The 20,163-nt window shown below is 47.9% G+C and overlaps 1 protein-coding gene across 1 annotated transcript in view; it reads right to left on the reverse strand.

Annotated features, from left to right (window-relative positions):
- PDCD7 (programmed cell death 7) overlaps positions 1–20,163 on the reverse strand; it is a 132,914-nt gene that overhangs the window by 100,354 nt on the left and 12,397 nt on the right. Inside the window, exon 2 of the mRNA XM_086958042.1 lies at positions 11,266–11,404. Within this exon, the coding sequence (XP_086814168.1) occupies positions 11,266–11,404 (139 nt within the window). The remainder of the gene's footprint in view (positions 1–11,265; positions 11,405–20,163) is intronic.

Here is a 20,163-nt window from a genome sequence, read left to right on the forward strand (position 1 = left end):
GCCATTTTAGCCAAAAATTTTGCCGGACAGGCATCCCGAGGAGAACCTGATTTAAGCCCAGCCATCAGGTCAAATGAGGCGGTCAGCGAGAGAGGAGGGAAAGCTGCCAAGGCCACACCTGCGTTAAGTCGGGTAGCAGCGGTATTCTCCACCCGACCCGGTATCTCAGGCTCCAGCACAAGGAAGGAGTCCTGGATCCGCTGGATCTTAGAGGTGAAAAAGTCCGCAATCGCCCTGACCCAAGGCGCAGGGGGGGGGGGTCTGGGTTGGTACTGCGCGAGACGTTGTAAACTCCCGCACAACGGCGAAAAGCTCCTTACAGGAATTGGAGGCAGCTTCAATTTTTCTCGCGAAATAAGCCTTCTCCGCGAGGATGTTCCGATGGTAAGCTTTCGCCACAGACCTGTAGGCGAGTTTCGCCGTCGCGTCGTAATTTGCGCGCCATGCTCTTTCCGCTACCTTGCATTGGCGCCGAGAGGCCGCCAATGCTTCCGTAAACCAAGGGGCAGATGCACCTTTTTCAGGTTTGCGGAGGGGTCTCAGAGGAGCCAGATCATTAAGTCTCTCTGAGAACCAGGCCTGCAGTCGCTCCACATCCTCCTCTAAGTTCCCTGCTAACACGAAGGGGTGGTCCGCACAAGCCTGTGCCAGCAGTTCCGGAGTAATCCGGTGAAGTGCCCTGAATCCGACGGAAGACTGCCGGGGGGCGCCGGAAGGCTTCCCAACTTCCGAGAAGTAAAATTTCACCAACCTATGGTCGGACCAAAGAACCTGGCTAGGAGCCAGCATCTCTATAGGGGTCGTAGATAAGGTCAAATCTAAAGTATGTCCCTTCTCATGGGTCGGTCCGATATGATATGGAACCAGGCCCAGAGGGGCTGTGACCTCCAACATTTTTATCGCATCAGCATCCGTTTCCACGTCCATGTGGACGTTAAAGTCCCCGGCCACAATACAATGCTCTGACGTGAGTAATAAAGAAGAAGTCACCGACTGGAACTCTTCAAAAAAAGAGCCCATAGGCCCTGGCGGCCGATAGACTAGGAGACCCTTCATCGATTGGTGCGGAGAAAGAACAATGGCAAAGGCAAGGGATTCGCAATCCTTGATCGCGTCCGAGGGGATGATGGTACAGGTGGCTATTTTATTTACTATTAGTGCAACCCCCCCTCCACGCCCCTTCGGCCTGTCCTGCCTGAAGATGTTATACTCGGGCGGGAGAGCAGTAGCAATATCTGGGTTGGACGCCTCACCGAGCCACGTCTCGGTGAGCATCAGAAACAAGGGTTTTTCTGAGTCCAGCAGATCAAATATGTCCAGAGCATGCCGGCCCAGAGATCTAGTATTGAGCAGTAAGCCCAGATGTTTAGCACTAACCGCCACCTTCTGCGGCGCCCCGCCAAGATGTTTCTGCGGGCGCCAGCCACACTCAGGGCAACAATACTTGCCCTTGTGGCGCGCAGGAAACACCGTACGGCAGGAGCCATTAGTGTGTTGCAAGGAACGAAGTTCCGAACCCGAATAGTGAAGCATAATGCTCACATGCACAAGCTACATATGAAATACAGTTGCCCAGGACTGCTCGTCGCCTCGTACGCCTCCGGGACGCTGACGGGCGCAGACGGGCAGGACTCTGGCACGACTCCGGCTAAGAGACGGCGTCCCACTGCGCGATCCCGCTGCGCGGGAGAGGACGACTTTAAATAGGCGTCTCCCACATCCGCTCGAGCGTCGAGACACTCCAAGATGGCGCCCGCGCACACACACACTCAGCCCAACCAAAGATGGCGCCCACAAATGAAATCAGCCCCGGAACCCGGACCCGCCAAATGGCGGTGTATTTTCCAAAAATTAAGTGCAGGTAAGGGGACAGAAGCCCAGTGGAGCGGCAATAAAATCAGGGGTTAAAGAAACCTAGGTAAACAAAGATAGGCAAAGGGAGTATTAAAATCACCAGTTGTCCGAGCTAGGTGACAGCGCGACCTGCGCTCGTGTAGCAATCAAACAGAATGCCTGAAAGTCGAGTCCGCCTTAAATAGGCGTCTCCCACATCCCCTCGAGCGTCGAGACACTCCAAGATGGCGCCCGCGCACACACACACTCAGCCCAACCAAAGATGGCGCCCACAAATGAAATCAGCCCCGGAACCCGGACCCGCCAAATGGCGGTGTATTTTCCAAAAATTAAGTGCAGGTAAGGGGACAGAAGCCCAGTGGAGCGGCAATAAAATCAGGGGTTAAAGAAACCTAGGTAAACAAAGATAGGCAAAGGGAGTATTAAAATCACCAGTTGTCCGAGCTAGGTGACAGCGCGACCTGCGCTCGTGTAGCAATCAAACAGAATGCCTGAAAGTCGAGTCCGCCTTAAATAGGCGTCTCCCACATCCCCTCGAGCGTCGAGACACTCCAAGATGGCGCCCGCGCACACACACACTCAGCCCAACCAAAGATGGCGCCCACAAATGAAATCAGCCCCGGAACCCGGACCCGCCAAATGGCGGTGTATTTTCCAAAAATTAAGTGCAGGTAAGGGGACAGAAGCCCAGTGGAGCGGCAATAAAATCAGGGGTTAAAGAAACCTAGGTAAACAAAGATAGGCAAAGGGAGTATTAAAATCACCAGTTGTCCGAGCTAGGTGACAGCGCGACCTGCGCTCGTGTAGCAATCAAACAGAATGCCTGAAAGTCGAGTCCGCCTTAAATAGGCGTCTCCCACATCCCCTCGAGCGTCGAGACACTCCAAGATGGCGCCCGCGCACACACACACTCAGCCCAACCAAAGATGGCGCCCACAAATGAAATCAGCCCCGGAACCCGGACCCGCCAAATGGCGGTGTATTTTCCAAAAATTAAGTGCAGGTAAGGGGACAGAAGCCCAGTGGAGCGGCAATAAAATCAGGGGTTAAAGAAACCTAGGTAAACAAAGATAGGCAAAGGGAGTATTAAAATCACCAGTTGTCCGAGCTAGGTGACAGCGCGACCTGCGCTCGTGTAGCAATCAAACAGAATGCCTGAAAGTCGAGTCCGCCTTAAATAAGCGTCTCCCACATCCCCTCGAGCGTCGAGACACTCCAAGATGGCGCCCGCGCACACACACACTCAGCCCAACCAAAGATGGCGCCCACAAATGAAATCAGCCCCGGAACCCGGGCCCGCCAAATGGCGGTGTATTTTCCAAAAATTAAGTGCAGGTAAGGGGACAGAAGCCCAGTGGAGCGGCAATAAAATCAGGGGTTAAAGAAACCTAGGTAAACAAAGATAGGCAAAGGGAGTATTAAAATCACCAGTTGTCCGAGCTAGGTGACAGCGCGACCTGCGCTCGTGTAGCAATCAAACAGAATGCCTGAAAGTCGAGTCCGCCTTAAATAGGCGTCTCCCACATCCCCTCGAGCGTCGAGACACTCCAAGATGGCGCCCGCGCACACACACACTCAGCCCAACCAAAGATGGCGCCCACAAATGAAATCAGCCCCGGAACCCGGACCCGCCAAATGGCGGTGTATTTTCCAAAAATTAAGTGCAGGTAAGGGGACAGAAGCCCAGTGGAGCGGCAATAAAATCAGGGGTTAAAGAAACCTAGGTAAACAAAGATAGGCAAAGGGAGTATTAAAATCACCAGTTGTCCGAGCTAGGTGACAGCGCGACCTGCGCTCGTGTAGCAATCAACAGAAAGAGAGAACAGCCAGGATTTCAGTTGTTTCCGAAAACCATTCATATTGGACTGACATTTAAGGTGAATAGGAGTGGGTTCCAAAGTTGACAAGGGGGTGAACAAAGCTTCTGCCACCCAAGAAGGTTTCTTAATTTATGGAACTGTAACGGATTTGGAAACAGCTGATCACAACAGTCTTCTAGGAGCATATTTCATGAATTTATTTTTTGGGTAATCTGATGCGAAGTCATGGGGTGCTTTATGAGCCATACAGAGAGCCCTAAAACCACACATTTTTTTTTAAGCCAGTGAAGCTCCGATAAGGCACCAGACAGATTTGAACCTTGGTATTTTCTTAAAACGACGACCGGCTGCATTCTGCAGGGTCAGAAGCTTATTTTGGGAGCCTTATTTATGCCCAAATAAAGGGGATTACAGTAATCCAATCTGGATAATACTAATGCAATGACAACCGATTTCTGCAAATCGAAAGGAATAAAGGGCAGAACCTTCCTCAAAGTTCTCAACAAGAAGAAACAAGACAAGATCAATCTGTTAATCTGAACCGTGAAAGACTGATCAGAATAAAAAAAGTACCCCCACGTTAATAACTTTGGACACTGCCAAAGGGGTAAGGCCCAAAGTCTGAGGCCATTAAGATTGATTCCACAAAGATGTGTCCCTTCCAAAAACAAGAACCTCAGTTTTTTTCTGAATTCAACTTGAGAAAATTGCCTCTCATCAAGCTGACAAATGCACACGTAGATCTGCTGAAACTGTCTGCCACCTCGTCAACATTAAGTGTCTTCAGCATAAGATACTGTGGCAATTCCAGAGTAACCCATTTTCTTAGCAAAAGGGCCACATAAATATTAAAAAGTGTTGGGCTTAGTGATGTCCCTTGGGGGACACCACAAGGCAGAGAAAAGTATTTAGAGTTATATTCTTCAAGGGTCACAGCCTGCTATTTATTAAAAATTAAGAGTAAAGAGCATGGGCCAATACAGCAATCACAATATCTGCTAGATCTTATAGCAAGACCACATGGCTCATGGTGTTGAAGGCTGCGTTAAGATCCAAAAGGACCACGCAGTGCTCACTCCATTGTCCATGATATGTCTAATCTCATCGGAAACTACGAACAGAGCTGACTGTTCTATAGTTTGACCTAAAGCCAAACTGTGCCTCATCTAAAAACTAATTCTCTTGGTACTCTGAGAGAGTACTGTTAAGAGGCTTCTCAAGCACCTTCGCCAGAAATGGCAGACGTGAAATGGGTCGATCATTTTTCTTTTCCTTAGGAGTTATGTGAGGGTATTTTCAGCAAAGGAAGAATTTAGGCTTTTTTTCCCAATCTGTGGGGAAGAAACCTACACTAATAACGTTTAAGAAAGTGGTAAGAACCGTGGCTATCTTATCAGCTATGTCATGTAATATTTTGGGTGTACAGGGGTCTGATGGGGCTTCTGATTTAGTGTGACCGGTTAACTCGAGCACCTGGGCAATAGTCAAAGGTGGAAAATTATGGAGCTCACTATCATTAAGGCTTGAGTAAACAAGCTCTGGGCTTGGATCCATAAAAGATAGGGTAGAATCAAATTCAGCAAATACTGCCTTTTGAAAAATTACGCCAGCTTAACACAAAACGTCTGGCTGGGAAGAATGGCATTGGGAAGGGCTAGAGAGGGCCCTAAACGGTCTTAAAAAGCTCTCTCAAGAAATTATTGGTCAAATTGATTTTTTCGGTATAATGATTTGCTTTCTCCACAGTAATACGTTTTTTATATCGCTGAATATATCTACATCTTTCCACTTCACAATAATTTGCTCTCCAGACTTTCTCTTAACTATGGCATTTTTTTTCTTCAAGGCATTAAGTTAGGGCGAAATCCTCAGTGCAGTGCGTCTATTTCTACGAGTTTTTACATACATTAGAGGTGCCAACTTAGGAACTGCCTCATTTATCCACTCTGTAAAGTTTGCTGCAGCGGCACTGGGGTCCTCTGCAAGCAGCAGCTGTATATCTTCTAGACTGGCTGACAAGTCCAACTTACTAATTCTGTTCCAGGCCCGAGTCTTTTTTTGCCCTGCCCTATTATGTTAGCTATAGATTTATGAGATGGAATGGTAAGGCTAAAGCAGATTACCTTGGGATCTGACCAGGTTATGGGTAATACAGCTTCCAGCCCGAGATCAGAGTTCCTAAAAAAACACCATCTGAAGTGTGTCCTGCTATGTGTGTACCGGTGTTCACCAATTGATTTATGTTAAAACAACTCAAATTATCAAGTAAAAGTGCTGAATCTTTATTGTTGGGGTCTTCCAGGTGTAAATTAAAATCGCCTAATAAAGTGTAATTAGGATATTGTGCACTTAACTCTATAAAATTGCTTAAAGCATCTAAAAATATATGTTTTGGGGCCCGGATCTAATAAATCAAGGGACCATAAAACATGAGTTTTTGGTCAATTTACATTTGAAAGAAAGAGCCTCACTGTCGGCTAAGCTGGAAGGTTAACAGGTTATCTCCAAAGAGTTGCGATATACTACCATTTGGCCTTCATGCATTTACCAGCCCGGTCTAATTTAAAAGATAGCATATCCAGCTGGCAAAGCTGTGGCAAGATCCAGGTCTGAAGTCTCATCAGCCCAGGTTTCCTTTACAAGTACTAGGGGAGGAGTATGTAATTCTAACATTTTTCTAAAACTCACTATGCTTATTAAGTGAACAATATTGGATCAGAGTGCATTGCAATATAATGGACTAAGAATCAGAGAGCGACCGTAGCTTGTCGGCAGACAATATTTGCTCCAACCAACAGCTAAAATTTCACTTACTACAGTGAAAAATCGTTGCACCCTCACAAAGAATTCTACGATTACAGAACGCATGCCTACCTGAGGAGCTGACTTGCAGTAGCACTTCCCTTGTATACGTCTGAGAGGAAAAAGGACCAGGGAGCCTGGCGCATGGGGCGAATGGATGGGAGCAGACGGGGTTGCCGGACACCAGGGCTAAATATCAATCAATCAATCAATCAAAGACATTTATAGAGCGCACTACTTACCCGGAGGGTCTCAAGGTGCTTGTGGGAGGGGGGGGGGGGTTTGTGCTGCTACTGCTCGAACAGCCAGGTCTTGAGCTTCTTCCTGAAGGAGAGGTGGTCTTGGGTCAGGCGCAGGTCGGGAGGGAGTTCCAGGTCTTGGCGGCCAGGTAGGAGAAGGACCTTCCTCCTGTTGTCGTTCTTCGGATGCGGGGGACGGCGGCGAGGGCGTGACTGGCTGATCGGAGATGGCGTTTGGGAGCGTAGAAGTTGATGCGGTTGTTGAGGTAGCTCGGGCCTTGATCGTGTAGGGCTTTGTGTGCGTGGGTGAGGAGACGGAAGGTGATTCTTTTGTTGACGGGGAGCCAATGCAGGTCTCTCAGATGTCCGGAGATGTGGCTGTGTCGTGGGATGTCGAGAATGAGTCTGGCTGAGGTGTTCTGGATCCGCTGGAGTCTCTTCTGGAGCTTGGCAGTGGTTCCGGCGTAGAGGGCGTTGCCGTAGTCCAGTCGGCTGGTGACGAGGGCCTGGGTGACCGTCTTCCTGATCTCGGTGGGGATCCACCGGAAGATCTTCCGTAGCATGCGCAGGATGTTGAAGCACGACGAGGAGACGGCGTTGACTTGTCTGGTCATGGAGAGGGAGGAGTCCAGGATGAAGCCCAGGTTGCGTGCGTGGTCTGTCGGTTTGGGTGCGGTGCCCAGGGCGGGGGGCCACCAGGAGTCGTCCCAGGCGGAGGGCGAGGAGCCCAGGATGAGGACTTCCGTCTTGTCTGAGTTCAGTTTCAGGCGGCTGGTCGTCATCCACTCGGCTATGTCTTTCATCCCTTCGTGAAGGTTGGCTCTGGCGGCGGCGGGGTCGTTGGTCAGGGAGAGGATCAGCTGGGTGTCGTCAGCGTAGGAGATGATGTTGAGGTTGTGTTGGCGTGCGATGGCCGCGAGGGGGCTCATGTAGACGTTGAAGAGAGTGGGGCTCAGCTAGGATCCTTGAGGGACGCCGCAGATGACTTCGGTGGCCTCTGACTTGTACGGTGGTAGACGGACTCTGTGTTCTTCCGTCGAGGAAGGAGATGATCCATTCCAGTGCCTTCTCCTGGATTCCGACGTTGCTGAGGCGCTGCACTAGGGTGCGGTGGCAGACAGTGTCGAATGCCGCGGAGAGGTCTAGGAGGATGAGGGCCGCTGTTTCTCCGTTGTCCATCAGGGCTCGGATGTCATCGGTGGCAGCGATGAGGCCGGTCTCGGTGCTGTGGTTGGCTCGGAAGCCAGACTGTGAGGGGTCGAGGGATCCATTCGTCTCGAGGAAGGCGGCCAGCTGTTTGTTGACGGTCTTCTCGATGACTTTGGCTGGAAACGGGAAGAGCGAGATGGGGCGGTAATTCTTGAGTTCGGTGGGGTTTGCTGTTGGTTTCTTTAGTAGAGCGCGGAGTTCGGCGTGCTTCCAGCTCTCTGGGAAGGTGGCGGTGTCGAAGGAGGTGTTGATGATGTCCGGCAGGTGGGGTGCGATGACAGCGTCGGCCTTGTTGAAGACGTGGTGAGGGCAGGGGTCGGTCGGAGATCCGGAGTGGATGGAGTTAATCGTGCGGACAGTGTCTTCGGTGCTGATCGGAGTCCAGGCGCGGAGGGTGGTGGTGGGGGGCGGTAGTTCGGTCGTGGCGTGCGTCGGTTGAGTGCTGAAGCTGTTGTGTATGTCCGCGATCTTGTTGTGGAAGTAGGAGGCGAGGGAGTTGCAGAGGTCTTGCGATGGGGTGATGTCGTTGTTTCCGGCGTTGGGGTTGGAGAGCTCTTTCACGATGTTGAAGAGTTCCTTGCAGTTGTGTGCGTTGTTGTCCAGCCGGTCCTTGAATGCAGTTTTCTTGGTGGCGCGGATCAGTTGGTGGTGCTTCCGGGTGGCAAGCTTGAGGGTGGTCATGTTGTCCGGTGTTGGTTCCCTTCTCCAGGCTTTCTCGAGGGCTCGGCAGTTCTTCTTGGAGCTCTTGAGTTCGTCGGTGAACCATGGGGCCTTCTTGCTGCCGGGTCTGCTGGGCGGGGTCCTCAGTGGGACGAGTTTGTCCGCGCAGTTGCTGATCCACTTTGTGAGGTTGTCGGCGGCCTGGCTGGGGTTCGCTGAGCTGGCGGGAGGGTGCTGGCTCAGGGAAGCGGCGAGCTGGTCGGCTGTGATCTTGTTCCAGCTTCTTCGAGCAACCTGTTGCTGGTGGTGGTGGATCGTCGTTCTTCTGAAGGTGAAGTGGACGCAGCTGTGGTCCGTCCAGTGGAGTCTAGTGGCGTGGCTGAAGGCGATGTCTTTGCTGGATGAGAAGACGGCGTCGAGTGTGTGTCCGGCGAGGTGGGTGGGGGTGGACACCAGCTGCTTGAGTCCGAGGTTGGCGAGGTTGTCGAGCAGGGTGATGGTGTTGCGGTCGTTGTTGTTCTCCAGGTGGAAGTTGATGTCCCCCAGGAGGATGTAGTCAGCGGAGGGGAGGGCATGCGGGCTGACAAAGTCGGCGATGTCCTCGCTGAATTGTGTGCGTGGTCCCGGGGGTCGGTAGATCAGGGTGCCTCTGAGGGTGGTCTTCGGGTCGGTGCGGATCTGGAAGTGTAGGTGTTCGGCGGTAGTCAGGGTGTCGTCGGTGTTGGTCGTGATGTGGATGGTGTCCCTGTGGATGATGGCGATGCCTCCTCCAGTCTGGATGTCTCGATCTCTCCGGATTGCTGGAATATCCTCCTCCAGGAGAAAGACTCCATATACTAGATCAATCAAGTAAACTGGAGCAACTTGCCCGCTTAGCTACATGAACTGGTACCATAGTAATCAAACCCCATTCTTCATTTGTTACATTCAGGGCTATCAACAACAAAAGAGATCTATATTTCAACAGCAAGATCTTAGTTTCTAATGGATATTGTTGCAAGAGTGATCTCAAACTGGAACTACACACAAATCACATCTGTTAGGAAGGAAGAACAAGCATGGAATAACCCAATATGTTTCGCATATGCACTTTATTGGTTTTGCCAAAATGTAGCCAAACTGTACAGCAGTGTCATTTTGTAGGTTATGCACCAACATGCATGCCTAAAAAAAAAAAAGAGGTAAGCCTTTTTTTTTTTTACCAATCTGAGGTGAACTGGTAAATAAAAACTTTTTAAAATAGAGTTATGATGCAACTGTTGCATCATTTACGCCCCTACCAAAAGATGGCATTTTCTCTAAATATATCAATCCGGAATGTTTTGGTATATAAAAAGTAGTGCCAAAAGCACTTCTTAAATAATAATTTTAAAAATGCCCAACTGTGCTTAAAAAAAACACACAAAAAACAAGTGGGATGGGGACAGGGGACAAAGCAACATGGAGGATAGGTGGAGAAAGAAGAGCACTGGTGAGAGAGGTCAACTTGAGGCGCTGGATGGTGGGGAAGAGTAGCACACAAGAGAGGACAATGTGGACCACTGTGCAGGAGAGAAATTACCATGGAGCACTCGGTGGGGGGAAGAGGATACAGAGCGCTTGGTGGGGTAGGGGTGGGTGGGAAGAGAAGCACATGGGCCTCAGACGAACGTGGAGCACTAGGGGTGGGCAGAGAAGCACACCAGGAAGACAGCTGAAAACATGCTCTCTAGGAGTGCTTTACAAAAAAGAACAAAAGAGTACCTGAAAAGTGAGCACTCAGAACTACAGAAGGAGCCAATCAAAGAGGCAGAAAACAGGCTTTGCTCTATGGGAGGGTCAAAGACATGCTGAGCAGGCTAAAAAAATATATAAGGCCAGCGCATAAAATGCAAGCAAATATAAAAAAACGAATTTTAAAGAACACAAAGCCAATGGTAAGCAATGGGAGGAGTCCATTCCTAGGCATGCTTTCAGCATGTTCCAATACGTCTTTCCAACGAGACCGCTTAGAGCATCTATGTGTTAAAATCCAGAATGGCAGACCACAAGATGAGACCAGTATGAATATATTTTTACCTTTACATTCTTATATCAACATTGATATTTTCGACAATTTGAAAATATTAAAAGAAAGTCTTAAGCATTATACAGGAACAAACCAATTGAAAATAACAGAGAGCAGAGGAAGATAACATTACAAAGTAATCTGGAAAAGTTGACATATACTACTACTCCACCAGTGCACCCAAGACCATAGCAGGAAGCCCAATAAGGTTCCGAAATCTGGCGTTCTTAAAGTAACCATTAAGGTAAATGCCCCAATATGTTCTTGAAGCTTGCAATCCTCTGTGACACAGACATCCAGCTTTTCCTGAACCTCACAGCAGACCCACAAAAAGACACTGAAAGTTGCACGAACCTTAAAAACCCACTGAAAACCCCAGTCACTTGATCACCGTGATGATTGCAAAAACAATATGTATGCCTAACTTAAAGAGAGCAACTGCTTTGTCGCTCCACCTACAAAACCAACAAATAGGAGGAAGGTTCGAAAAGATATATGTACATTGGATGCTACTTGGAGAAGCTATAATTTAAAGGAACAATCCTGTTAGCAGTTAGTCTGCTGTAAGTCTGGAGAAGTTCACTAATCAGGTACCTGAAGCATTCAGCACGCACCTAGCTGAGCGCCCCTTTACCTTTTCGGGCTGCAGCTTCTTTTCTTAGCTTTCGGAGCTTTTCCAAGGCACGCAGCACAGAGATCATCCTTTTAGTGTCTCCTTGTTTTTTCAGTACTTCAGATAAGACACTGTCTGCAGCAGCTTTTACTTCCCGTTCCTGTATGAAGAAATAAATACATCTCCAGCATTAGGCACAGTCAAAACTGAATGCAGCTTATGTTTGCACTGTTTCACATACGATGGAACACTCCAAGCAGACACCTAACGATATTTTGTTTGCAATGTCACATTCACGGAATATACTAGCAGACTTTTGGAATATCATGCCACTTCTGAGGAATACGGCAGAACTTCTTGGGCATACAATGAGATTATAGATTATTAGCAGGTCCACTGGAATTATGAATTTCTGCGGCCGTTGCACTTTTTGCATGATTATGGATTTGCTGCATTTGCCACACAACCTGCTGCATAATCTGCAGATTTTAACCAAAAAAATTGTCTCTAGCTCAAACAGATCAAAAGTTACAAAAAATATCCGACTCCGGTTCCTGCGCACTAGAAGGCTTTGAACAAAAGTTGACTGCCCATCTTTCTGTAGCTTATTGCTGTAATTGGTTGTTAAATTGGTACTACTTAGGTGACCTCTCGTTCCAGACAGTGTTACCAGGAGTAAAACAATGACAAAATAATGAAGTAATGCTATGACAAGATGTGCCGCATGACAAATAATGAAGTAATACTATCACAAAATGTGCCGCATTATGCCACATAATTAGGGCTCCCGGTTGTATGGTATTTATTATGACACTTCCGTCTATATTTATCGATATTTATTTTAGGCTAATTTTATCTGTATTTATCCATATTTATTTTGGGTTTTGTGGAAAAATGAAGCTAAAATTATATATTTCCACGTCTATTTAACCGATAAATATTCACTCATGCTTGAATGCCTGCCAAATTTCAGTGATATGAACACCTGCAGAAGATAAATCAATGCACTTATATGAACATATGCACATTTCAGCATCAACCTTGTGCATATCTACTGGTGTTAAAGCCTCTTTACTGAAATTACTTTCTTTTTTAACCACCTCACCTATCAATTCACAAAGCTATTGTCATGGCAGACAGTATTTAGAATTACTCAAAAAGCAACCCAATTTCATTTTTTATCCTCATTTTAAAAATATATACAGACAAAAAAATAAATGTAGTCTGTCTGTATTTATCTGTAAAAATCAGTAAAAACAGAAAACAGGGAGCCTTACACATAATTTGGCTTTTACTGACGCATAATTTAGTCAAACCTGCGGCATAATTTGGTCCTCCTCTACCGTATAATTCCAGTGGCCTTGCATCAATTTAATGGAGGCATTGGTTCTCTGTACAAAGTCTGTGATGCCTTCTTTTGGCTGTCTGTGCAATTTAGCCTTTTATATTCATCTAATCTCATCGAGGATAGCCATTGCTCTTTGTTTCTTTTAAATCTATGTAGGCGCATTTGTTGACTTTCAGAGGAAATACAGCTTTTGTTTCACTTCTATCTAATGCCCGCGGGAAAATATGTTAGGTTCTTACTGTGCCAACACATGCAGCCATTCATCCCTTTTTATTTTGGGATATGAATCATGCATATATTATACATCACTAAGAGAAGAAATTGCTTCTATGGCTCTGAATAAGAATTTGCTGGAATCCTGGTGATTTTTATTGAAGAAGATAAATAACGGTACCTTGGGGTAACTGTTGAAAGTGATAAGTAGCACCTATCACGAGTTTCAAGGGAATTACATGGGGATTTTGGTTCTTAGTGCACCAAAATCCACGTGGTATGGTAAATACTGTTCACTTTTCATCTGTGAAATTCCAGTAGGTTTGGCCTTCTGAAATTTAACAACCGATTTATATAACTAACCTGGTAATTATCAGATGCGGTAAACACCACACAATTTATACTTCCAACCACCAGAAAACACAACCAAGTCGTAATCAGTGCAAAAGAATAAAAATAGGGAAACATTTTCAGGTAAATTGGGTGAGTTAGCTACCAGTGTGTAGCTCTGAGCCACTCTTCCTTAAACCCTACTCGACCGGCGAGAAACAGCCACACTGATCCTCCCCGACCTGTCAGCAGCCTTCAACACCATGATCCACAACACCCTGGTTAAGCAGCTTCATCAGATTGAAATCCAAAAGGACTCCCTCAACTGGATCGCATACTTCCCCACCAGAAGAACCCAGAGAATCCATCTACCACCTCGGAACCCAAAAACATAATCTGCGACGTCCCCCAAGGTTAATCCCTCAGCACCAAACCTGGTCAACGCCTACATGACCGACCAACCAACCCCTCCCCCCGCCCCCGGCAAAACATGGTCAGAGCCCATGGACAGAACATCATCTCCTAAGCAGACGACAACCCACCTCAACCTCTAGGGCCTAGTTCTGCACATGCAACAACAGTGTCACCAACAAGATGTAAAGCAACTGCCTCAAACTCAACACAGAAGTACTGATCTTCGAGAACAACACCTCCCCCTGAAAGGACTCCTAGTGGCCCACAAAACTGAGACTCTCAAACACTTCCACAAGCCACGCCCCGAAACGTGGCATCATCCTGGACAACAAACTTACCATGAAAAAAAACATCAACGCAGTCTCTTCTGCCTGCTTCCTCACGTTTTACATGCTCCGTAAGATCTTCAGATGGCTCCCAATCATACCAGATGCACAGTCACTCAAGCCCTTGTCACCAGCCGCTTCAACTAAGGCGCACACAGCAGCCAGACTCATCCCCGACCTCCCCAAACAGACTGACATCACCCCTCACCTAAAGAAACTCCACTGGTTCCCCGTGCACAAGAGATACCAATTCAAGATACTTCCCCACACTTACAAAGCCCTGCACAATCAAGGGCCAGAGTACATCAACCATCGGCTGAGCTTCCATCTCCAGATACCTGCGCTCTGCCTCCCTCTCTCTCACACACCTCGCATTTACATAAGCAACAGTGGAGGGCGCTCCTTCTCCTACCTCGCAGCGTGGAACAGCCTTCCCCTCCACTTCATCTTCTCTTCAGGCATTGAGAGGGAAACTCAAGACCTGGTTGTTCAACTGACTGCAGCTTAGCAGCTTGTCTCTGAGCACTTGGATACCCTCCCAGGTGAATAGCAGTGCTTTATAAATCCTGTTTGATTGACTCCCAAGTGCTGGCTCAATCTCCTGTTAAATGTATTCTGAAATAGTTTCTCTTCTTGATATAATTCTTCTAGTGATAGAGACGTTTTTAATTGCATGATCCTATCTTCACCTGTAGTGCTTTCTAAGGATTTCCATGTCCATGCTATTAAAGATCTAGCCAGTAAGGAAGCAAAATGCAAGTTAATCCATTTTATCTCCTACTAAGGATTTCCATTGTCTGCCTAACATTGCAATGCAGGGGTATGGATCTACTACACATCAGGCGTTAAGCCCCAATCTATTAAAAACGGTATAATAGTGTTCTAGTCCAATAAAATGTGTTTCCAATTACCAATCTCAGTGAGTAAACTTGTGCATGTAATGGTATAGTCTGAGAAAATGTATTAATTGTGGCAAAGCACGAATTATAAGTGGAGAAGTTCTGGGTTTGGAGAAGGTTAGAGCTAACTGGCAAATTGATTTGCCTTTCATTAAGCCCCATTTATCTTCAAAGATCCAATACCCTAAAATACCCCAACACGAATTCCCAAGCAGCTTTCAATTTAGTATGATTTTGTGATTCCGGTTCTGAAATTTCTGATACTTGGAGAAACTGCCTGGCCATGAGAGATCACCTTTTTGTCAGATTTCTTGGAATTACACGATCTCACCTTTGCTTCACCGTGGATTAAGTTCCCACAGGCCCTTTCTGCTCCCTCTGACATTGTATACAACACATTTTCTGAGAGCCGAGGGTTGTACCAAAGTGGCAGACATTAATTTCGGCTGTCTCAGTCCTTCCTATCCACAACTATCACTAGCATTTTGTAGAGCTGGAGAATATATACGCAAAGCCATGCATTCCATATTTCCGCATCATTGCATGTAAGGAACTAGTGCTGATTAGAGTGTTCATTTCCAGAAGAATAATCAACTGTAATACATGGGACAGAGGTGGAAGCTAATATAGCTCTAATTCTCGACGCGTTCATCTTCCCCTCTCCAATGGAAAGCAATGTTTTTTTCTAGCTAATATAGGCCGCTTAAAGCCCCATGTATATCATGTGATTATCCCACTGACATTTTTAACATTTTGCGTCTAAATAGCATGGGAGATTCTGAAAAAGAAATGGGCATTGAAGTAATGTCAACACTTTGATTTTATTAATCTGCCTAATTACGGACACAAATAAATGGCACCAAGTGTCAAAATCTTTCTACAATTGGATAAAAACCTACTGTAATTCAAGTGATACAAGTCATTCCTCGAAGATGAGACATGTATTCCCAGCTACTCAATCACATCTGTCCATCTGTTGATAATCCAAGGTATCAAATAACTCGTTACATTAAGCCCAGCTTTGATTCTAAAGTCAAAATTATCATAACATGTTGAAATGTGCAACTTTTGTAAAGTTGCCACTTTTTTGCCATTAATCTCCTGTTCCCTTAACGGTTGCACAACAAGCCTGTCCAAGAGAACATTCATTGCCCTACTGGAGAGACTAGCTAATGGCTACCGAGAAAGGAGAAAATAGATGCCTGGATTGGCAAGCGATGTTACCGCTCTCCTGCAGGAAGCCACAAGGGTGTTGGCCCAAAAGGAGAGCTTCAAGTGGCAGGCTGCCTTTGAAGAGAGAGCAAATTGTTAACAATTGGGAAAGGATCTGCTCCATTGTTTAATTAGATAGGCTGGCACTATAGTCGGCCATGGGGAAACAAGTTGCAAAACTGTTTTTTCAGGGGAATGTAGCACCTTGGTAGCCACATCTGGGGGTTGGGCTAGGGAACTTTGGACGCCAAGAGAGGATTTCTGCCTTGTTGGAAGTGTGCGGAATGGGGCATCCTGGGATAGCCAGATGCCCCACTTCACAGGAAGTGGTAATCAGGAGGGAGGGGACCTGGTAGCCCATTGGCTACCATCAGCATCCTACCCTGAGGGCATTTTTAGAGTATAAAGGGCACCCCTGGCACTCAGATCAGAACTAGTCTGGAAGAAGAACCGAAAAAGGACAGACCTGCTAAACCAAGGACTCGGCAAAGAGAGGCTGCACTGGCGTGGACTTCACCTGCTGAACCTGGTGGCTAGCAAAGGAGATGGGACTGTGCTTGTGGTGGAATCCTTTTTAGAGCCCAGCCCAAGCAAGAGAATCCGAGGGTCAATTGGCTGACGACCTGCTCGCAACACGGGTCCAAAACAGCTGAACAAAACTGCTAAGGCAAGCTGGTAGCGCAGAATCTTCCCAACACCGCCATCCGCCACTGTGCAGCACCAAAGACCTGGAACTGATGCTCAAAGTTGCATCTGAGTCTTGGTCACCCAGAAGACTAATTTCACCTAGGGAAGGATCTGGCTGTGACCATGATACTAGCCGATTGGATTTCTGCCAGAACCAAGAGGACTTTGGGGGACCCTGTGGCCAGGACCACCTCAACCCCTCAGTGGATTGAGGAGTAGCTACAGGAAGACCACTGTTGTCTGCTTCGCATCCGCAGCATCCTTGAGCATCTTCAGCATCTTGTATTCCTTGCATCAGGACCACTCCATACAAACCTTCAGCAAAGAATAGAAGTGACTGGAACACACTGAAGACTGCTTCACTGGCTGATGTAACTGTTTCGGAGGACCTTGATGGTCCCCCAAAATGCCTCATGCTCAAAAGGTTTCTGTCAAATTTGTTGAATTTGCTAATGCTTGTTCATGGTTGAGTAAAACGTGCATGTTTACTGTGCCTTGTAAATAAAATCTATATCTCCGGATCCATCCAGTGGATCTTTTTCATTGTGGCGTCTAAAATTACAATCTACTTTTTTTATAATTGGTTTTGGGTTACTTGGGTGTCTCAGTCATTTCTTCAATTCTTTTGGTGCTGTTTAAATGCTTTATACTTCTTTCTTTGTGCAAGTCTTGCTGTTCTGAACCACAGCTATCCAGGGTTGAGCTAGAGCAGCGGTCTTCAAACTGTGGGGCGCGCCCCCCTGTGGGGGCGCAGCATCCCTTCAGGGGGAGGGGGGGCGTGCACTTCACCCCACCTTCATCTTTTTTTGTTGATTCCAGGCGCGAGTCAGCCGTGTGTCTCAGCCAGGCTGCTGCAGCTCCAGCTGCCTAGGGCCCGGCTGAGAGTGTCTGGGGTCACAGGTCTTAAAGGCCAGAGGTGCAACAATTTCGGGTGGGGAGCCTAATTCTTCCAGCAAATGAGGAGTGGAAATGCAGGGGCTCTAAGAAGGGGTGACAAAACAACAAAGCCTCTCTTTAATGCGTAAATGGTCTTTTAAAGACCTGTGAAGTAGTCAGGTGCGGCTGGCAGCTCCAAAATCAGTCCAGGCTGACACAATATGCGGGGGGGGGGCCGTGCATATTTACATACCTTTGTAATCTGATTACAGAGGCTGTTGGTTTTCTAGTTCAAGTACCCCCTGTGCCCCCACTCTGCCTATCTTTACATTTTACTGCCTTAATGTGAGAATGCATTTCATGAACAGGGAATATGAAGCAGGGTTAGCAAAATAAAATGCCAGCCATGTGTTTTTTAAAGAGCCTGCAAAGGTCTTGTCATGACACTAAATAGGGTTATACATAAAATAGTATGTATTCATTTGTAATGTGATGTTTCAAACTTTGTTCCTTTTATTTATAAGTCATAGATCATTCAGGCAGCCTTAGAACTCAATTAAAAATGTTTTCTATTTATTTTTGCTGTTCCAAGTATGCACAGATAAGTGCTGAAAATAAGCTTTAGTGGACTGCTTACTTTTGTACCGTCTGGGACATCACTATAATGAGCTGGCATGCCTAATCGCAAGACTGGAAGTTTGTTGCAGGATGAGCACAATATTTATTTCCTCCACCCTCGACCCCTTGGCCCTGAATAATGCCATAAAAACAATAGTTTAACTAATATCTGAAACCCTATGCCAGGCCTCAATGACATGCTGAGTTACCCCAACTGTGTCTGGAAATGCACCCTGCATTCAGACAACTCACTCCTCATACCCGCCCTTCACTTTCACACTCGCCATGCACACACAGGAATCACAATGTACTCACACTGATCACTATGCACTCAACCCACCCGCTCACTCTGGGCTCTGCAGGAGGGAATGGCAATCAATGATGCAGAGTACCAGCTTCCAGAACTTTTTTGTCAGGTGGTGGTGGCGGTGAGGGGGGCTCGATGTGTAAAAAGGTTTAGATGGGGGGGGCTCGGCCGACAAAAGTTTGAAGACCTCTGAGCTAGAGGGTTTAACAAACAAAACGCTCTGGTCCGAAAGGAGTTGATAAGTGATTACACGGTGAGGTCGCACGACCACACCATATATACACCCCATTTGCTCACACCTGCGCTCTGCCCTCCTTTTTTGCTCCCTCGGGTATGCCCAAGACTTTGCACTTCAAACAGGGCCTTTCCGACCCTGCCAAGTTAAGTAAACAGAAGGCAGAAAGGATGGCCCCCATCTGTAGGCAATATAATCAATCAATCAATCAATCATCGCATTTATATAGCGCACTACCTACCCAGTGGGTCTCAAGGCGCTGGGGGAGGGGGATCTGCTACTGCTCGAACAGCCAGGTCTTGAGTTGCTTCCTAAAGGCGAGGTGGTCCTGGGTGAGGCGGAGGTGGGTGGGGAGGGAGTTCCATGTCTTGGCGGCGAGGTAGGAGAAGGACCGTCCCCCTGCGGTGGCTCTACGGATGCGGGGGACGGCGGGGAGGGCGTGGCTGGTCGATCGAAGCTGGCGTTTGGGAGCGTAGAAGTTGAGGCGGCTGTTGAGGTATCCTGGGCCTTGGCTGTGTAGGGCTTTGTGTGAGTGGGTGAGGAGACGGAAGGTGATTCTCTTGTTGACCGGGAGCCAGGGCAGGTCTCTCAGGTGTCCGGAGATGTGGCTGCGGCGGGGGATGTCCAGGATGAGTCGTGCTGAGGCGTTCTGGATCCGCTGGAGTCTCTTCTGGAGTTTGGCGGTGGTTCCGGCGTAGAGGGTGTTGCCGTAGTCCAGACAGCTGGTGAGGAGGGCCTGGGTGACCGTCTTCCTGGTCTCGGTGGGGATCCACCGGAAGATCTTACGTAGCATGCGCAGGATGTTGAAGCACGACGAGGAGAAGGCGTTGACTTGTCTGGTCATGGAGAGGGAGGAGTCCAGGATGAAGCCCAGGTTGCGTGCGTGGTCTGTTGGTTTGGGTGCGCTACCTAGGGCGGGGGTCCACCAGGAGTCGTCCCAAGCGGCGGGTGAGGATCCTAAGATGAGGACTTCCGTCTTATCTGAGTTCAGGTTCAGGCGGCTGTTCTTCATTCATTCGGCTACCTCTTTCATCCCTTCGTGAAGGTTGGCTCTGGCGGTGGCGGGGTCGTTGGTAAGGGAGAGGATCAGCTGGGTGTCGTCGGCGTAGGAGATGATGTTGAGGTTGTGCTGGCGTGCGATGTCTGCGAGGGGGCTCATGTAGATGTTGAAGAGGGTCGGACTGAGCGAGGAGCCTTGAGGGACGCCGCAGATGACTTCGGTGGCTTCAGATCTGAACGGAGGGAGGCGGACTCTCTGTCCTTCCGGCGAGGAAGGAGATGATCCACTCCAGTGCCTTCTCCTGGACTCCGACGTCGCTGAGGCGTTGTACTAGGGTACGATGGCAGACAGTGTCGAAGGCCGCGGAGAGGTCTAGGAGGATGAGGGCCGCTGTTTCTCCGTTGTCGAGCAGAGCTCGGATGTCATCGGTGACTGCGATCAGGGCGGTCTCGGT

The sequence above is a fragment of the Lissotriton vulgaris genome, chromosome 2_1, assembly GCF_964263255.1.
Source record: "Lissotriton vulgaris chromosome 2_1, aLisVul1.2, whole genome shotgun sequence".
Classification (NCBI taxonomy): Eukaryota; Metazoa; Chordata; class Amphibia; order Caudata; family Salamandridae; genus Lissotriton; species Lissotriton vulgaris.